This window comes from Capricornis sumatraensis, chromosome 12, assembly GCF_032405125.1.
Source record: "Capricornis sumatraensis isolate serow.1 chromosome 12, serow.2, whole genome shotgun sequence".
In the NCBI taxonomy this organism is placed as follows: Eukaryota; Metazoa; Chordata; class Mammalia; order Artiodactyla; family Bovidae; genus Capricornis; species Capricornis sumatraensis.
The window spans coordinates 46,148,894-46,166,365 of record NC_091080.1 but is presented as its reverse complement, the minus strand read 5'-3'; the positions used below and the strand labels follow the sequence as shown (position 1 = coordinate 46,166,365).

Sequence of the window (17,472 nt, the reverse complement as noted above, 5' to 3'; positions counted from 1 at the left end):
GGCATGACAACAGCAGGACTGTGGAATCACATGCTCCCACACAAACGACAATCTGACCACCATCTACAGACAAAAGTGGGAACTCGAGGCTTTTGTGGGAACTCAAGGACCCTGGGAGGTAACCGAGAAACCCTGGTGAAGCCTGAGATCAAGGACAGCACTTTGAGAAGGCAGGTCCATGCAGACCTACCAAATGGCGAACTGACTGCACTACACACAGCCCCACTGCCAAAGGAGGCAGGAGGAGCCATGCCCACCCATGCCCCTGGAAGCAGACCCACAGACCATGGTCCTGCCTACAGATCCTGACACAACCCGGTGACCCAGCTCCAGCCCTGCTCTGGGTACGGAGACAGTCCTGCCGGACCAGAGGCCCAGTGGAAAGATGCTGAGGAACCTGGCAGGAGCCACACCTGTGATGACCTCTGGAAACACACCTCCTGTTACAGACCCAGCAGTGGTCCAGGAGGCAGCCCATGACATAGCTTCAGTCCTGCCTGACTGCAGTCCAAGAAGCAGTTCTGTCCACTGGGGATCTGGCAGGAACCACAGCTGACTGCAACCCTGGTGACAGGCCTATCAAATGGTGAACCCCTTCACTGTGGATCCAGTACAGTGAGCCAGCTACAATCCCACCGTGATCCTGGAGGTACCCATCAGTCCAGGAGTCCAGCAGCACAAGGTCTTTACCTGCCAGAAACAGCCTCTAGAGACAGGAGCAGGTGGTTGTTCCTTCAAATACAAGGACATCCATACAAGTTTACACAGATCAGTAAGAATCAGGTAAACATGAGACCACCAAAGGAAACTGTTAACAAAGCTTCAGTAACCAGCCCAAAGAAATGGAGATCTACAAACCACCTGACAAAGACCACAAATTAATTGTTTTATGAAGCTCAGCAAGCTACAAGGGAGCACAGATAAACGACTCAATGAAATCAGGGAAAAAACATGTGAAACAAAACAAGAACAAACAAATTATTAAAAAAAGAAAGAAAGAAATTCTAGAGCTGAAGAATAAAAGAAATGAAGTGACAAATCCAACAGAGAACTTCAACAGCAGACTCAAGCAGAAGAAAAACATCTGTGACTGCACAGGCTGGTGACTTGAAGATACCCAGTCAGAGGGAAAAAAGGGAAAAGAATGAAAAGGAGTGAAGAAAGCCTACAGGACTTATGTGATGTGACTAAATGAATGACACATGCATTAGGGGAGACAAACCCCTTGTCAGACTAAGAAAAAAAGAGAAATACAGGCCTTAACAGATACCTCAGAAATAAAAAGGGCCACACATGAACAATTACATTCCAAAACACTGGATAACTCAGAAGAAATTGACAAATTCCTAGAAACATACAACCTACCAAAACTGACCCAGTAGGAAGAGAAAGCCTGAACAGACCAATAACAAATAAGAGGACTGAATCAGTCATCAAAAACTTCCCACAAAAGGAAAGCCCAGGACAGGTGGTTTCACAGGTGAGTTCCACCAAACACTCAAAGAAGGATTAATACCAATCTTTAAAAAGAAGGGACACTTCCAAACTCATTCTGTGAAGCTAGTTATCACTCTCATACCAAAGGCAGACAAAAACACAAGGAAAGAAAACTATAAGCTAATGTCCCTGATGAATAAGTGTGTAAAACTCCTCAAAAAAAAAAAAAAAAAAAAACCTATCAAACCAAATTGAACAGCACAGTAAAGGCATTAATACACCATGACTGATCCCCAGGATGCAGAGCTGGCTCGTGCAGATGAACACGACGTAACTGGCGTGGCCCCTGTGGAACAGCATGGTGGCTCCTCAGCACTGTTCTCAATAACCCAGAGGCAGAAACAACCCCATGTTCACCTGCAACCCAAGCAAGGCCAAGGATCACTAGAAACCAAGAGAAGACAGAAGAGAAAGCACAGCCCTGCTGATGCCTGACTTCAGGCTTTCAGTCTCCAGAAATGTGAGGAAATTAATTTGTGTTGTTTTAAGCCACCCAGTTTGTGTGCATTATGTCACAGCAGCCCTAGAACGTAATACACTGACCAAGGTGGCGCTTGGATTCACAGCTCCAAACTGCTTGTCAAACTTCAGTTTATGACCTCATCACTAAGAGAATTCCCCTTTTAACACATCTTTGACCACAATAGGTCATTTTATCTAAATTTATTAAATTCTTTTGTGGTATGTATTTCATTTCCTTCTCTTGCTAGGTTAACAGGAATTGTTTCAAATAGTTTAGATATAATCTTAAAGATATAACTGGATCACTGTACATTTCCCCCCACTTACCTGAGTTTTTCCAAGGCACTTTCTCGTTCAATGCGAAGTTTAGCTAAAGATGCATTCTCAGCTTTAAATTTTTCTATTTCTGTTTCCAATTCAATAATTTTCTCTCTCAAAACTTGAGATCGAGCATTGCCACCTAGAAGATAAACCACAAATACTGAACTTCACAAAAAGCTTTTAGCAGCAAAACACTAGCTAGCTATTACACTAAGAGCCAAAGATATTCTCAATACCTGTATTATTAAAAAGCATTAGGAACAATACTTCTAAAAGACAAAAAAATTTACAGTGGCCTAACTTTGCAGATGGGGCAATCTAAACTTGAAGAATCAAATCATTCTACCTTAAAAAACAATCTGATGACAAATTAACATTATATATTTTAAAAGTCATTCAAATAAATTTTTGAACAAATATACATAAACAGCTTAAGAACATGAATAAGCATTCACAAGAATGCACTAATCAACATCAAAATCAAAGTTTATCCCCCACCAATAAAAGAAATACAAATTAAGACCTTTTCCACATCAAATTTGCTACTTAACAGAATAGCCTATACTTTCATCCTTCAACCCCCATTTGGAAAATAACCTTGATTTATATCACAAAACTAAAATACATGTACCTCCTCTCTGATCCACTTCTAAAAATCTAGTTAAAGAATGAACTTATAAAATCATACAAGTCATTCTACACAAAAATACGCATTGCAATGTTATTTCTAATAGTGAAAAACAACTGAAATGTTCAACATGAAACTACTAAATAAAATTATGCTACATTAATATAATTCTCTGCAACCATTTTTTCTTTAAAGTGCACAAACAGTTTTAATGATATGGCCAAAGCACTGCATACATCTGGTCAAAAAGGATAAGGCCAATTATATGTCTCTACCATATTAAAAATACATAGGAAAAACGAATGTAAAGAAATACATCAGTTACCTTAGGACTGACTTCCCTGGTGGCTCAGACGGTAAAGCGTCTGTTTACAATGTGGTAGACCCAGGTTCAATCTCTGGGTTGGGAAGATCCCCTGGAGAAGGAAATGGCAATCCACTCCAGGACTATTGCCTGGAAAATCCCATGGACAGAGGAGCCTGGTAGGCTACAGTCCATGGGGTCACAAAGAGTCAGACACGACTGAGCAACTTCACTATACTATACTATACCTTAGGATAGTCTAGTTATGAACACTTTTGCTTCCATACTTTAAGCTTCCAGTCTTCCTGCAAAAAATACTATTTTTTAAAAATAGCTTATATTTTAAAGCACCCATGCTTTGCTACACATTCGAGTTTATAATATACATAAAAGAATGGAAAACTGGTTTTCAATATAAGTTTAGAAAGTCCATCCCATCAACTAAATACTTTACAGCCATGAAATGGAATAAGACAGATGTGTATTAGCACAAGCTTCAAAATGTATTACAAGCAAGGAGCAGAGCAGTATATACAAAGTGGGTTTACATTTGTGTAGAAAGGCAAATTATATACACATTCACACATACACTTTCATATGCATGGAATATTGGTAGAATACACAAATGAAATGGGAAAGCTGGTGTCTCTAGGAGCCCAGGTCTGGGGCTGGGGAAGAGAGGAAACTCGGATTTGACTCTATTTCTTCTTCATATTTAGCAAGTTAATGCATGAGACCATTAAAAAAACTGATTTAAAATGATGTGCACAAGTGGAGGTAACACAGTAACACCAACCACAAGTTGGGTATTCCTTGGTTGTTGGTGGTGATTTAGTCACTAAATCGTGTTTGACTCTTACAACCCCATGGACTGTAGCCTGCCAGGTTCCTCTGTCCATGGGATTTTCCAGGCAAGCATACTTGAGTGGATTGCCATTTCCTTCTCCAGGGGATCTTCCCGACCCAGGATTCAAACCCCGGTCTCCTGCATTGCAGGCAGATTCTTTACCAACTAAGCTATAAGGGAAGCCCAATAGCCCCTTGGTTATTAAAGAAACTTAAACGTTACCTCACCTTACAGTAATTAATTTTAAAGCCTTAGCAATAAGACACAGGTTAAAATTTGAAAAAATCTGCAATCACAATTCTTCCAAATCTCTTATACTAGTGTGCACACACACGTGTGTGTGACTATTACATTATTTAGGCTCACGAAAGAAATCAAACCTTAACAAACACCTACTAGGTATCTACTGAGCATCTAGAAAGATTAAGATTTTAAGAAACATTCTGACAACATACTGATAAAATAAATTTAAACTTACAACATTTCATTACAATACTCTGACATACCAGGTGGGTGGTCTTGACTTGTGTTTAACTTGGGATCCTTTCCCGAGCATGAGTGTGACTTTGAGTGTGACTTTGACTTCGATTTCAGAGAAGGAAAGAATTCCATCATCAGATCTGAGGTAGGAGGAGGGCTTGGGCCCCTGCTGGATTTGCCCAAGTCTTCTCCCTTCTTGACTGGCACGACCTTCCTTTTTATCGTTTTGTCCAGTACACACATTTCACTCTTGCTAGGGCAGGTTGTCTGGGGAGTCCCATAAATGGCTTCATTCCCAAGAACACCATCATGTTTAAATGAATTATCTTCAAGGTCAGTCCAAGTTCTTTCATCATCAAAGTCAATTTTATTCACACTTATAGATGAGTGTCTTCCGGAGGAATCAGAAACTTTATTTTTCAAGCTTTCTATAATGAGAGAATCATCACTGCTATAATCCTTATCAGACAAATCTAAATCAACATCTCTCCTTTTCTCTTCCTCTTGAGTCGTGGTGTCCCGAAAAGGTCCCTGACCATCACAGTCTTGCGGACTATCTTCTCTGCTGCTGGAACTCCTTTCCTTACCCTCAGATGATGGCTTTATAGTGATGTCAAGCTGTTCCTCCAAATCGGTGCTATGATCACTGTCTGTAACACCTTCACCATCACCTGCACTCCACCTGGTCTGCCTTTCAGGAGGATTCGTTTGGTACACTCTCCTCCTGACTTCACAGGACGGCGCCCACAATCCTCCGGGTGAGAACGCTGAATCAAGCTGTCTGGGAGCAACCTCGCACTCAGCCTTGCTTCCACACTGGGCACGGTCCGGATCCTCGTTTTGGTTATGCAGATTAACAGAACTTGGTGTTGCTGTCTTCTCTTCCCGCACACCTTTGACAGGGGTAGAAGACAGCCGGCGACCTCTGCAGTTCTGCTGGTCCCTCTCTAAGATCTTCAGTACAAATGAGGAGTTACTAGAGAATGATATTTCATCAGCAGCTTTTTCTAAAAACAAAAATTCATCTAACTCCAAATTTTCCTTTTCCTTTTCTCGTTCCCAATTCTCTAACTTTTTCTGAAGAGAATCATCAAGAGAAGATTCTGACCCTTTCAAAGTTTCACTTGCTGGGTTCTGAGAAGCCATACAGCTGATGAATCCTGTGGAAATGGGAAGTCTGTCTTTACTGTGTGCCTTATTCCAGATTGTGCAACCAACATCACAAGGTTTTGTACACTCAGGTACATTTTCTTTATTATTAGATTCCACTTTTTTTCCTAAATTGATCTGTTCTCTAAATTGCCCATCACATTTCTTCTCTGCTGGCATTTTCAATCCTGATGGAGAGAGACTTTTCCTACTATTACTCTTAAGCACTTTTGGCTTCTGACTGAGTGTGAGAGAACGACACTTGGTTCTGACTTTACTGTTCTTTTTAACAGGAAGGTTCTCTGTACAGATTTCTTTATTTATAAGAGCAGTTTTCCGCTGGAATTGTTGTTTATCTGATTTAAACACAGGCTGGTCCTCTGAAATGCTCTGAGTAGTGACTAGGTTACTTTCTCTCCCCTTCTGAAACTTAGATTTAGCATTAGTAAATCTGGCTAAACCTTCTCCTCGTTTTAAGAATGGTTGTTTTGGTTTTGCTTTGATAAGCAAAGATCCTTCTGCTTCCTAAAATAAAAAAATATTTGAATTAATTCTGGATATCCAAGTAATCTCAAAGCTATTTTTTAAGCAAATTATAAACAAATCGCTAAAGCCTTAGATAACTGGATCAAAATAGTAGAAATGCTAACCTTTAGCTGTTTTTGTTGCAGTTCTAGTTCTTCCAACCGAATCTGTTCCTCTAAGTAGTCTTCAAAAGTTTGTTTCCTTTCTCTAATAGCAGCTTTAATAGGCCTAATCATAAAAATAAAGTTATGTAACATGCAAACCATGATGTGGTGAATACTTTACACTTAGTGCGGCTGATACACACCTCTAACTGAGAACTAACCTTTTCCAACATCACAAATTCCATTTGAGAATCTATTAAAATCTACAATTCCATTCCATCTCCCAAATACAGAAATACATGTCTCTATATGTGATTTGAAAAAGCCCCTCTGAAGTCTACCTACTGACCTCAGATTAACTTTTAAAGTAGCATATTCATTATATAACTAAGATATGTTTCCAAGAATAGCTCATTAAATATTCTTTAAGATCCTTAATAATATGAACAAGTCATTTAGCATTCCATAACATATACTAAAATAAGAAAATAATAAACAACCTCACTATTGATATTTTATCTTAGATATAAAAATAAACTTAAAATTCTATAACCACACTCAATTATTATTTATAAGTGATACCATATGTGAAACTCCAATATATGATCTTTCTCTTCTCCAAAACAGGATTTACCTATTTGAGAGAATATTAGTTTTATCCAGATATTTCCCTTAGATGAAAAAACTGCTGCTGCTGCTAAGTCGCTTCAGTCGTGTCTCACTCTTAGCGACCCCATGGACTGCAGCCCACCAGGCTCCTCCATCCATGGGATTTTCCAGGCAAGAGTACTGGAGTGGGATGCCATTGCCTTCTCCAGAAAAAACTGCTAGATTCTTCCAATACAATGTCAAGGCTCCTTTAACTGATTATCTTCCCAACCTCTTACTGTTGCTGACAATATGGAATAAGCTGGATCTTCAATCCTATACTTAAAACCACGTCCAAGCAAAAGCAAGAAAACTATGGATCTTTCAAACAAAGAAAGTACCAATAATAATGACTCATATTAAATTCCTTTCAATGCGAATGATACCTTTCTTCAATATTAACCACTTCTGAGGAATCACCAATTTTTTTTAAGTTCGTATCGTTCCCTTCCTGAATCTGTTCCGTCACTTTCTCCAAACATGGTAAAATACCTTCTCCTAGAACAAAAATTAGGAGCAATTTAGTTCAGTAAGAAAAGCAGAGTAAAGATTTAAAATGTGAGAATTTTACAAGTTACTATGCTTAAAAAAAAAATTTAGGTAAACAATGTATACCAAAGATTTTAAAACACCCAAGAACTTCTTTAACATGATAAAGAAAACTGAAAAACCCTAATTAAAACACAACATCCTTCAAAAAGTTAATGTTAAGGGGGAGAAATTTTCTAAATTATAAAAGACTCAAAGAATTGTAGCAACTGAATATAATACAATAACTTGACCGGATCCTACTTTTAAAAAACACCTTAAAGAGGCAATTTTGGGATCGCAGGGAGCATTCTAAATTGTATTTCCATAGTTAAGGTCCCTGGATCCAAAAATATTAATAGTATTGTGGTTATATAGAAGAATGTCCTAATTTTTTCCGAATATTTGAAATTATATAAAATAATGTCTCCATATAATTTGAGATGAAACAACTGAGCAAACTATCAATATGTACAGATATAAACAGATAAATTTAAGTATAGATACAGATATATATAACATACAAATATAGACAAAATAAATATGGAAAAATATCAATTGCTGCATCTAGGTAGTGGGTACACGGTAATCACTGTAGCAGTCTTTCAACTTTTCTGGATGTTTGAAATTTGCCAAAAATAAAAGGTCAATGGGACTTCCCAGGTAGTCCAGTGGTTAAGACTCCATGCTTCCACTGCAAGGCGCAAGGGTTTGATCCCTGGTTAGGGATGTTTCACATGCTGCACAGTGCCACCAAATAAAGATGAAAAGATTAAGGGAATGTACTATATAAAAAATAAGGAAAAGACATTTGACCTTTTTATACCAAGAAATTACTCTAAACTAGGAATAAGATATTATCCACAAAAGGTGCCCAGTACTAACTACTGAGTAAAGACTTTTTGTCGTATCATTTGTGTTTTTCTATATATGACTCTAAAGAACATATACATAAAAACCATTAAAGTTGAAAAGCAAATTAAAATTAAAAATACTGGAAATGATTCAGTCCTACTATAAAGAACATGAAATAAAGACATTATTTGATGATCTGCATAATGATAACATTAAAATTATGGTTATGAGGGCTACAGAAAGTGCCATGAGCACTTTCCACATTGAGTGGGAAAAGAACATAATTTATTACACAATACTCACTCTATGATTACAAAATATGGAAAGAAAAAAAAGGCCAGAGAGTGAGCACAGAAACAGGACTTTACACTAGAAATGCCTTGAGCGCTCGGTGAGGTTGGAACGAGCAGACACTAAGAGCCAGCGCTCTGGCAGAAGCGTGCCGGGTGCTGGGAACACAGAGATACAGTAAGGGTGTTGGGGTTGGAGCGATTTCTCTTACAAGTAGTAAGTCCCATCACTAATCTATTGTTCACCTGTCACATCTTCTATCCTATTCCCTACCACTGACACACACTTTTTAAACAGATTTCAAACTTTTCCTAAGCTCTCGAGAAAAATGATCCCCGCAGAAATTGCTTCCTCCCTTTCTAAAGACCGGATGCTACCACGACAAGGTCTGAAGTCAGCAAGAGTCATCCTGCAACTTGCTCCTGGAAAGTCAAAAATTCTGTGTCCAAACCAGGCTCAGCGGCTGTACAGAAGTTAGGATCTCTCATTTAAAGATGTAGCATGGACTTCCCTGGTAGTCTGGTGGCTAAGACTCTGCACTCACAATGCAGGAGGTCCGGGTTCAAACCTGATTATGGAAATAGATCCCACATGCTACAACTAAGTGTTTGCATGATGCAACTAAGACCCAGTGCAGCCAAATAAATAAATACACAAATATTTAGGAGGACAAAAAAAGACACGAATAGGAGAAAAATACGCAGGACTTTCTTGGTCTTAGAATAACTAGGTGACACTGTCCATTAACTATAGAAGAGAAAAAGATAAGTAACTCACCTTTAGAATAGTTATCGTTTTCTTCCTTCAAATCATTTTTTTTCACAAGTGCTTCCTGACACTGTGCCTCATAAAACACACTGGGAGAAGCACCACTTCTTGAAGTTAAAACAAAATCCTGATGAGGAGTTCTACAGAAGTCGTTTTGTTCACTGGATAAAATGTTAGAAGGGTGTTTTTTTTCTTGGCTTTGATTCTGGTAGATATATGATGGCAAGAAGGGCATGGTTTTCTCTACAGTGGTTGAATTTCCCGGAGGTCTGTACTTTCTCTGGCTCTGGTCATTAGGCAGTGGAGTTAAACCTTACAATTAAGAAAATCAACAAAACTGATGACTTTCTATAACATTTTCTGTTCTACCTTTTAATGGCACCTACGTTTTCTCCAAAGTGAGAAAAGTACTTTTTTCCCTCATTATTAGGAAACGTTTAACAAAGTCATGAAATTTTAGAGTCCAAAGTGACTTTTGCATGCTTTTGATTGAAAGTGCATTTACACCACAACTCACGTGCAGTGTTCACACGCCAGAGCTGCAGCCTGCCTAACTGTGGAAGGCATTGTTCACCCTCCATCCGTGAGCAATGCCTGGAGCTGTCAACTCTAAGCCCTGTGACAAACAGTTAAATGCAGAGCACCGGTGCAGTTACAAATAATCTGAATTGTTCTTCACAATCAATAACTGCTCTGCATTACAACACTTGAAAACATTTTTTCTTTATGTTCTCACTAAGATGCTGGTGACCTCCGGTGGTGGAATGATGGGTGATTTTGTTTTGTACTCTTCTGGAGTCCCTAAATTTCCTGTAATACTTTCTGCCTGTTCTGTTTCTTAAGTCTCTGCTTTTGAAATCACGCAATAGACAGATTTCCTTTCTGTGTATCTCGAAGACAGAATTCTGTGTATCTCGAAGATAGAATTCTTAGAGAATAAATGGCAATACTAGCTATCCTGCCTGCTGTACCAGCCCCTTGAAATTTACTACTCCTATTTTCCCAGATTATTTCAATTAAACTTAGAATTAAAGACACAATGCAGAGGACTTCCCTGACAGTTCAGTGGTTATGACTCTGTGTTTCCACTGCAGGAAGTGCAGGTTCAATTTCTGGTCCAGGAACTTAAGACCCACCACCAATGTGTCATGGCCAAAAAAATAAGACATGGTGGGAAGTACTTCATAAAAGAGGCATGCCACCTATGTCTTACACCCTCTGCTTCTCCCCTAGCCCACAAATAAAACTGGAAGTCAGGTAGGTCCTCACTGAGTATCAGATTCAACCTGTCGTCTTTAATAACAATATTCTCCCATCTAAATATTTTTCACTAATGGTCATCCCACTTCAGCCTAAAGAAATCTGACAGAAGAGCAAAATCCCAAAGTAGCAGTCCTCAAAGTGTGGTCTGTACACTCCCAGTCTCCAAGACTCTGTCAGGGCATCCACCAACGTCCAAGCTATCTTCAGAACTACTGAGACAGTATCTGCCTTTTCACTGTGCTGACGTGTACCCTGATCACATGCACTATCAGCGAGCTTCCTGGGGACCTCACTCAAAAGCAGAACAGCAGTACCCAGTACCCAGAACAGAGTGCTCACGACCACACTCTCAACTCAAAAACTAACAACAGCTTTACTGAAGAATGTTCCAGACAAAGCAAGCAGGAAAATTATTAATTTTTTAGTTAAATTTTAACTCTTGAGTTCATGTCTTCTGAATATTTTATAGGACAAGATGAGAAGCATGCATAAATCACTTCTGCTGTAAACTAAGCCATGGGCTGTGAAATTTTTTCAGCCATAAGCTCAACTAATTGATCTTTCAGGGATTATTTCTATTTGAAAGAATGACGAACTATGGTGATTTAAACCACAGTACTTGGCAGAACATTTTCTCAAAAATGAGACAACTGAGCCAGACATTTCAAGGAAATTGACAGTATTTGTTGCCAATGATAAAGTATGAACTTTCAAGTAAAAATCAGAATGTTGGAAAATATGTCCATCACCATGAGTTTGAAAGCTTTATATTTCAAGACTTTTATGATGAGATCTGTGGTAGCATTAATACATATAAATTTTTATACTTTATAATGAAATATAGCAATATTTTTAGAACCTACCTCACTCAGAGAACTATTATTTTCCAAATAACCAATGTATGATTTTACCAAAGCATGGATGATGAAAAGTCCATTCAAAATGTCAAGATACTTTTAATGTATTTTAATGTAACAGCACAGAAAGTTCATTAATATGATTGATTCCATAATGTGCATAACAGCTAAGAAATGACCACTTGTTAAGTTTGGTGGAATATCAAAGAAATAACCACGTTATTTGAAAAAGCTTTCTCCTTTTTCCAATCACATGTCCTTGTGAGGCTGGATTTTTTTTTTCACATACATCAACCAAAACAACATAAATGAAGAGATGGGAGGCGAAAGTAGATATGAGAATCAGCTGAGTTCTATAAGCCAAAAGTTAGAGATTTTCAAAAACAATGAACAATGCCAATCCTCTCAATTATTTTTTAGAAAAAATTTTTTGTTAAGAAGTGTTATTTATAGCACATAATTATTTTAAAGAAATTAGCTTTTAAATTTCTTAGTTTTAATCTCTAACACAGTAAATATCAATAGCTATAGCCCATATAATAATACAAACTCTTTGGAGTCCTCAATAATTTAAGAGTGTTATGAGGTTCTGAAACCAAAAAATGTTGAGAACTGTCCTAAAACAACTGTTACATAACTCCATGGAGGTAGTTCTCACATTAGTAACTTTAAAATCTGCTTCCCTATTGCTCTACCATATGCTATTTCTACCCAGGAAACTATCACAGGCTATTATGTAAGTGATCGTGATTATTATTTTTCTGTCCTCCATAAAGGAGCCCTGAACCACTCAGTTATTTCCACATATACACCATATTCTCTATATTGTCTAAGATAAACATCCAAATTTCCTGAGCCATTCTTCATTTGCTGCCTCCCTTGTCACCAGTGCTATCACCACACCCAAGGTACCATCCAGCCACATCTGCACACACACCTACCAAGATCTTTCTTCTTTGTATTCTCTACGTCCAGGACAGCCTCTCAACAGAACAGCTGCTCCACTCAATCAGCAAAGTGTGTCTCTTAAAAGGCAGTACCAAGAAGCAAGCACACTGCCCCTGACCACTGTTTTTCAAACCATGGGACACAATCCATTTTGAAATGTCCGTGCTACCTGCCAGGCATGTGAATAAGAACTGATTCATGAAATTTCTCTGAAATTATGAGTCATGATTTTAAATGTTTCTGTTACTATGCAATCTGGTCAAAGAACTTTCAAAACTACTGCTCCAGATCAACTTCCAACTGCTTGCTCGTCCCCATTAGTACATCATGGTTTCTATTAACTGATCTAGCATTCAACAGAAAAGCTGTCCTGAACTACCCCAGAAAGTATTTCTGGTATGGCTCGTTAGTGGAGCAGAATGGCTTCTACACATACACACTTTTATGACCGTGCTCAGTTTTTCATTCATCAGGCAGGGGTTGTACCTCAGTAGCCCAGGTCAAATTCAGCTCTGCATCTTTTATTCTGTTACTACTACTACTAAGTCACTTCAGTCGTGTCCGACTCTGTGCGACCCCATAGACAGCAGCCCACCAGGCTCCCCCGTCCCTGGGATTCTCTAGGCAAGAACACTGGAGTGGGTTGCCATTTCCTTCTCCAATGCAGGAAAGTGAAAAGTGAAAGTGAAGTCACTCAGTCATGTCCGACTCTCAGCGACCCCATGGACTGCAGCCTACCAGGCTCCTCTGTCCATGGGATTTTCCAGGCAAGAGTACTGGAGTGGGCTGCCATTGCCTTCTCCCTTTACTCTGTTGGGTCTTTTTAAAATTTTTTTTATAAATAAATGTCAATGCCTTTAAGTAGGGCACATATGTTCCAGAATGGCACAGATCCCTCATCTGTATTATATTACACCACTACCGTTCCACGGTTGTCTGTCTGGCTTGAAATTGGAGTTGGCAACATGACAGAGAAATGGTAGAAATAATCTGTCAACTAAAGACAGGAAATGTGTATAACTGCCTACCACTGTATTGACCAAAGGCCTCACAGTAAATAATACCTGGGAGTGTCTGCTGCCCAGACACCAAAGAGAGTAGCTCCTCCTGCTCACCCATGAGCCTCTGCAACTGCTCGAGCTGTCGCCTCTTCAGCTGCTCCTGCTTCTTCTGTTGCTCTTCTTTCAGCTTTTTAGACATAAAATTGATTTAAATTACTATTTCTTTAAGGACCTCTGCTCCTTAACATTAATCTTAATCCCTCCCAGCTCCTTTCTCATATCTTCTCTAATAAAGATTTCCAAAGAGGGATCCCAAAGTAACTTAATCTGCCACCAAAATTCTAAACTCTCAACTAAGAAAGAGAAAAAAAAAAATCACATGAATCCTTTGATTGTTAAAGTAGGATCAGTATCAGTCCATTTATAATCAACTAATATTTGATCAGTCATTTCTAAATTAGTTTTTACAAAATGAGGTAGGAAGATATTGTTAAGTGCTATACTTGTATCTTACATATCAATCATGTTTTAATGTTTCACCTCAAACAAAGTATGATATTATGAGTAAAAGATAAACAAAGACCTGAAACAGATGACTTTTCATTGTAAACAGAAACCTGCAATAACTGTGCAATCATACACATACATATCAGATCAAACCCCATTTTACCTGTTCAAGCTTTTTAACAAGTGGGTCTTTATAAGGCACTTCTTTGAATTCACTCAAAAGATCTGCGATAAACTCATTTTTGCTATCTTCCCATTGTCCAGGAACATCCTGACGTGCCACTAGCTGTGGCCCCTCTTTAGTTAAAGGAAAGACTCTCTGTGGTTCAGATTTATCTGACTGTAACTTGTACGGGCTGTTAGGCTCCAATTTCTGTTCTTCATGAAGTGAATCTTCTTCCCTTATAAAGCTTAAACTATTTGAAAATTTTGTAGCTTTAATAGGAAAGCGGGTAGAAAAGTTCACATTTGCTGGCTTCTCTTCCTCTGCTTCTAAAATAGGAAATCCACGATTTAATATGACCCCAGCCCGAGAAGGATTCGCCATCCACTGGGTTAAGAAGTTCTGCCCACTGTTTAACTCTGAAGAGGCTGACATCAGAAACATTTTGGTCCAATGGCAGTACTGTATTTAAATAATGTAAAAGACAGAACAGTTATTAATTTCCAACACCTGCAGAGAGAAGACAGAAAACAAGCTATTCTCTCCAAATCTCAACCTAGCACAAAAATCTACTGAGTATTTCTTATATAAAAGACTTTAGCAAACCAATCAAGGAATTAGTTACATATTTTTTTTAATGTCCTTAAAAAATCCACACTGAGGGGATCAAAAATCAAAGTTCCCTCTGATTCAATCAGTTATGGATCAATTTACACAAGTGATGATCAATCAAAAGACCTAAAACTAAGGGAGCAGGATTCCCTGGTGGCGCAGTGGCAAAGAATGTGCCTTTGCATGAGAGTTGGGTTCGATCCCTGGAAAATCCCCTGGAGGAGGAAATGGCAACCCACTCCATTATTTGCCTGGGAAATTCCATGGACAGAGAAGCCAGAGTCCATGGAGCCACAGAGTCAGACACGAATGAGCACAACACAACAACAAAAAACCTAAGGGAGTTAAAGCTCATCTAAGTTATTTGATTACCAAAAGAAAAACAAATCACTATCTATATCCACTACTACCCACTTTAACCACTTTCAATGCCTCTGACTGTAGTCCAATACTGGTTCTTTGCCCAACCAGGAAAGCAGTGTTCCTCCTAGTTCCAGAACAAGTCACCACCACCCCAAGGCTTTATCTGGCACCGTCTCCTGTTGTCCCTTCCTCCTCTTCCTATAACTCCCTTCTCGCCCACGAGGCAGTCTCTTATCTGTATCCCTAGAGGTCTCTGACATCACTATTTTGGCATTCCTCTCATTATTACTGGTATTTTGTTTTTGTGTTCATAAATGTGGGAATGTAAATTGCTGCAGCAACTGTGGAGAATAGAATGGAGGTTCCTTAAATAAACTAACAACAGTGTTACCATATGATCGAGCAATCCCACTCCTGGGCATATATTCAGAGAAAACTCTAATTCGAAAAGATACATGCACCCCAATGTTCACAGCAGCACCATTCACAACAGCCAAGACATGGAAGCAACTTAAATGTCCATTGACACATGAATGGATACAGATGTGGTCTATATATACAATTGAATATTACTCAGTCATAAAAAAGAATGGAATAATGCCATTTGCAGCAACATAGATGGATCCAGAGATTAAATGATATCATTTATATGTGGAATATTTTAAAATGATACAAATGAAGTTATTTACAAAACAGAAACAGACAGACATAGAAAACACTTATGATTACCAAAGCAGATAGGAGGAGAATAGAAGTTCAGGATTAACACAAAGAGCCTGTTGATGAAAGTGAAAGAGGAGAGTGAAAAAGTTGGCTTAAAACTCAACATTCAGAAAACGAAGATCATGGCATCTGGTCCCATCACTTCATGCGAAATAGATGTGGAAACAGTGACAGACTTTATTTTGGGGGGCTCCAAAATCACTGCAGATGGTGACTGCAGCCATGAAATTGAAAGACACTTTCTCTTTGGAAGAAAAGTTATGACCAACCTAGACAGCATATTAAAAAGCAAAGACACTACTTTGCCAACAAAGGTACATCTAGTCAAAGCTATGGTTTTTCCAGTAGTCACATATGGATGTGAGAGTTGAACTATAAAGAAAGCTGACTGCCAAAGAATTGATGTTTCTGAACTGTGGTGTTAGAGAAGACTCTTGAGAGTGCCCTGGACAGCAAGGAGATCCAACTAGTCCACCCTAAAGGAAATCAGTCCTGAATATTCATCGGAAGGACTAGTGCTGAAGCTGAAACTCCAATACTTTGGCCACCTGATGAGAAGAACTGACTCGTTTGAAAAGACCCTGATGCTGGGAAAGATTGAAGGTGGGAGGAGAAGGAGCCAACAGAGGACAAGATGGTTAGATGGCCTCACTGACTCAATGGACTTGAGTTTGAGTATACTCTGGGAGTTGGTGATGGACAGGGAGGCCTGGTGTGCTCCAGTCCATGGGATCACAAAGAGTTTGACACGAATGAGCAACTGAACTGAGGATTAACAGATACACACGACTACATATAAAACAGGTAAACAAGGATCTACAGTATAGCACAGGGAACTACACTATCTTGTAATAACCTAGAAAGGAAAACAACCTGAAAAAGAATATGTATGTATAACTGAGTCACTTTTCTATTCACTTGAAACACAACACTGTAAATTAACTATACTCAAATTTTATTTAAAAAAAAAAAAAAAGCTAGAAAATTTTCCTCCCAGACTGACAAGTGCATTTTCCCTCCGAGCCTTGTCTAGATGCACTGACAAAGGGCATCACCATTGTGATGCAGCACTCAGACGTCTGCATCTGAAACAGAACAGGGCCCTGTGGTCCTTGCCCCGGCATCCTCAGCCTGCCAAGTTTTCTGTGGAAAAAATTCAGCCAAAGAATAATTTAATCAGAGAAGTGAGGAAAAGCAGAAGCAAAGAAAAGCAAACACGACAAAACAGTAGCAGCTTAAGTCATTAAGCAAAATCAAAGGCCCTGTAGTTCCTTGTCATGGGTTAGTGACAATATTGCGAGCCATTCAGATAAGCTGTCTTGGAGAGACTAAAACTCCCACCAGCTGGAAGAAGTTAACTCCATGATGACCAACCAGACACTAGCCATGACACAGCTGCTACAATTCTGAGACCTGGCCTTGAGAAAATGTGAACAAACCGACTCTGAAACTGAAGATTAACTGTACTTAAAACCATCAAGATGACCCCAATCAGAGGACCGTCATGACGGATTTCAAGATGACTGTCAGAGCTGACTGTGCTGTTTCTCCATGTAGGTGCCTCCATCCACCTAATGGAGGGGGTGGTGGGGAAGGTCCTGTCTTCTTTCCACAAAACTTGCCTCTTT

At 39.0% G+C, this 17,472-nt stretch overlaps 1 protein-coding gene across 3 annotated transcripts in view; it reads right to left on the bottom strand.

Annotated features, from left to right (window-relative positions):
- The window catches only part of CENPJ (centromere protein J), a 35,304-nt gene extending 20,706 nt beyond the window's left edge, over positions 1 to 14,598 (bottom strand). For all 3 annotated transcript variants that reach the window (XM_068984556.1, XM_068984557.1, XM_068984558.1), the window contains exons 1-7: positions 14,147 to 14,598; positions 13,540 to 13,663; positions 9,417 to 9,719; positions 7,352 to 7,463; positions 6,339 to 6,441; positions 4,566 to 6,213; positions 2,287 to 2,419 (exon numbers count right to left, since the gene is read on the bottom strand). In XM_068984556.1, the coding sequence (XP_068840657.1) occupies positions 2,287 to 2,419; positions 4,566 to 6,213; positions 6,339 to 6,441; positions 7,352 to 7,463; positions 9,417 to 9,719; positions 13,540 to 13,663; positions 14,147 to 14,590 (2,867 nt within the window). In that variant the 5' untranslated portion in view covers positions 14,591 to 14,598. The remainder of the gene's footprint in view (positions 1 to 2,286; positions 2,420 to 4,565; positions 6,214 to 6,338; positions 6,442 to 7,351; positions 7,464 to 9,416; positions 9,720 to 13,539; positions 13,664 to 14,146) is intronic.
- Between the last annotated feature and the right edge of the window lie 2,874 nt (positions 14,599 to 17,472).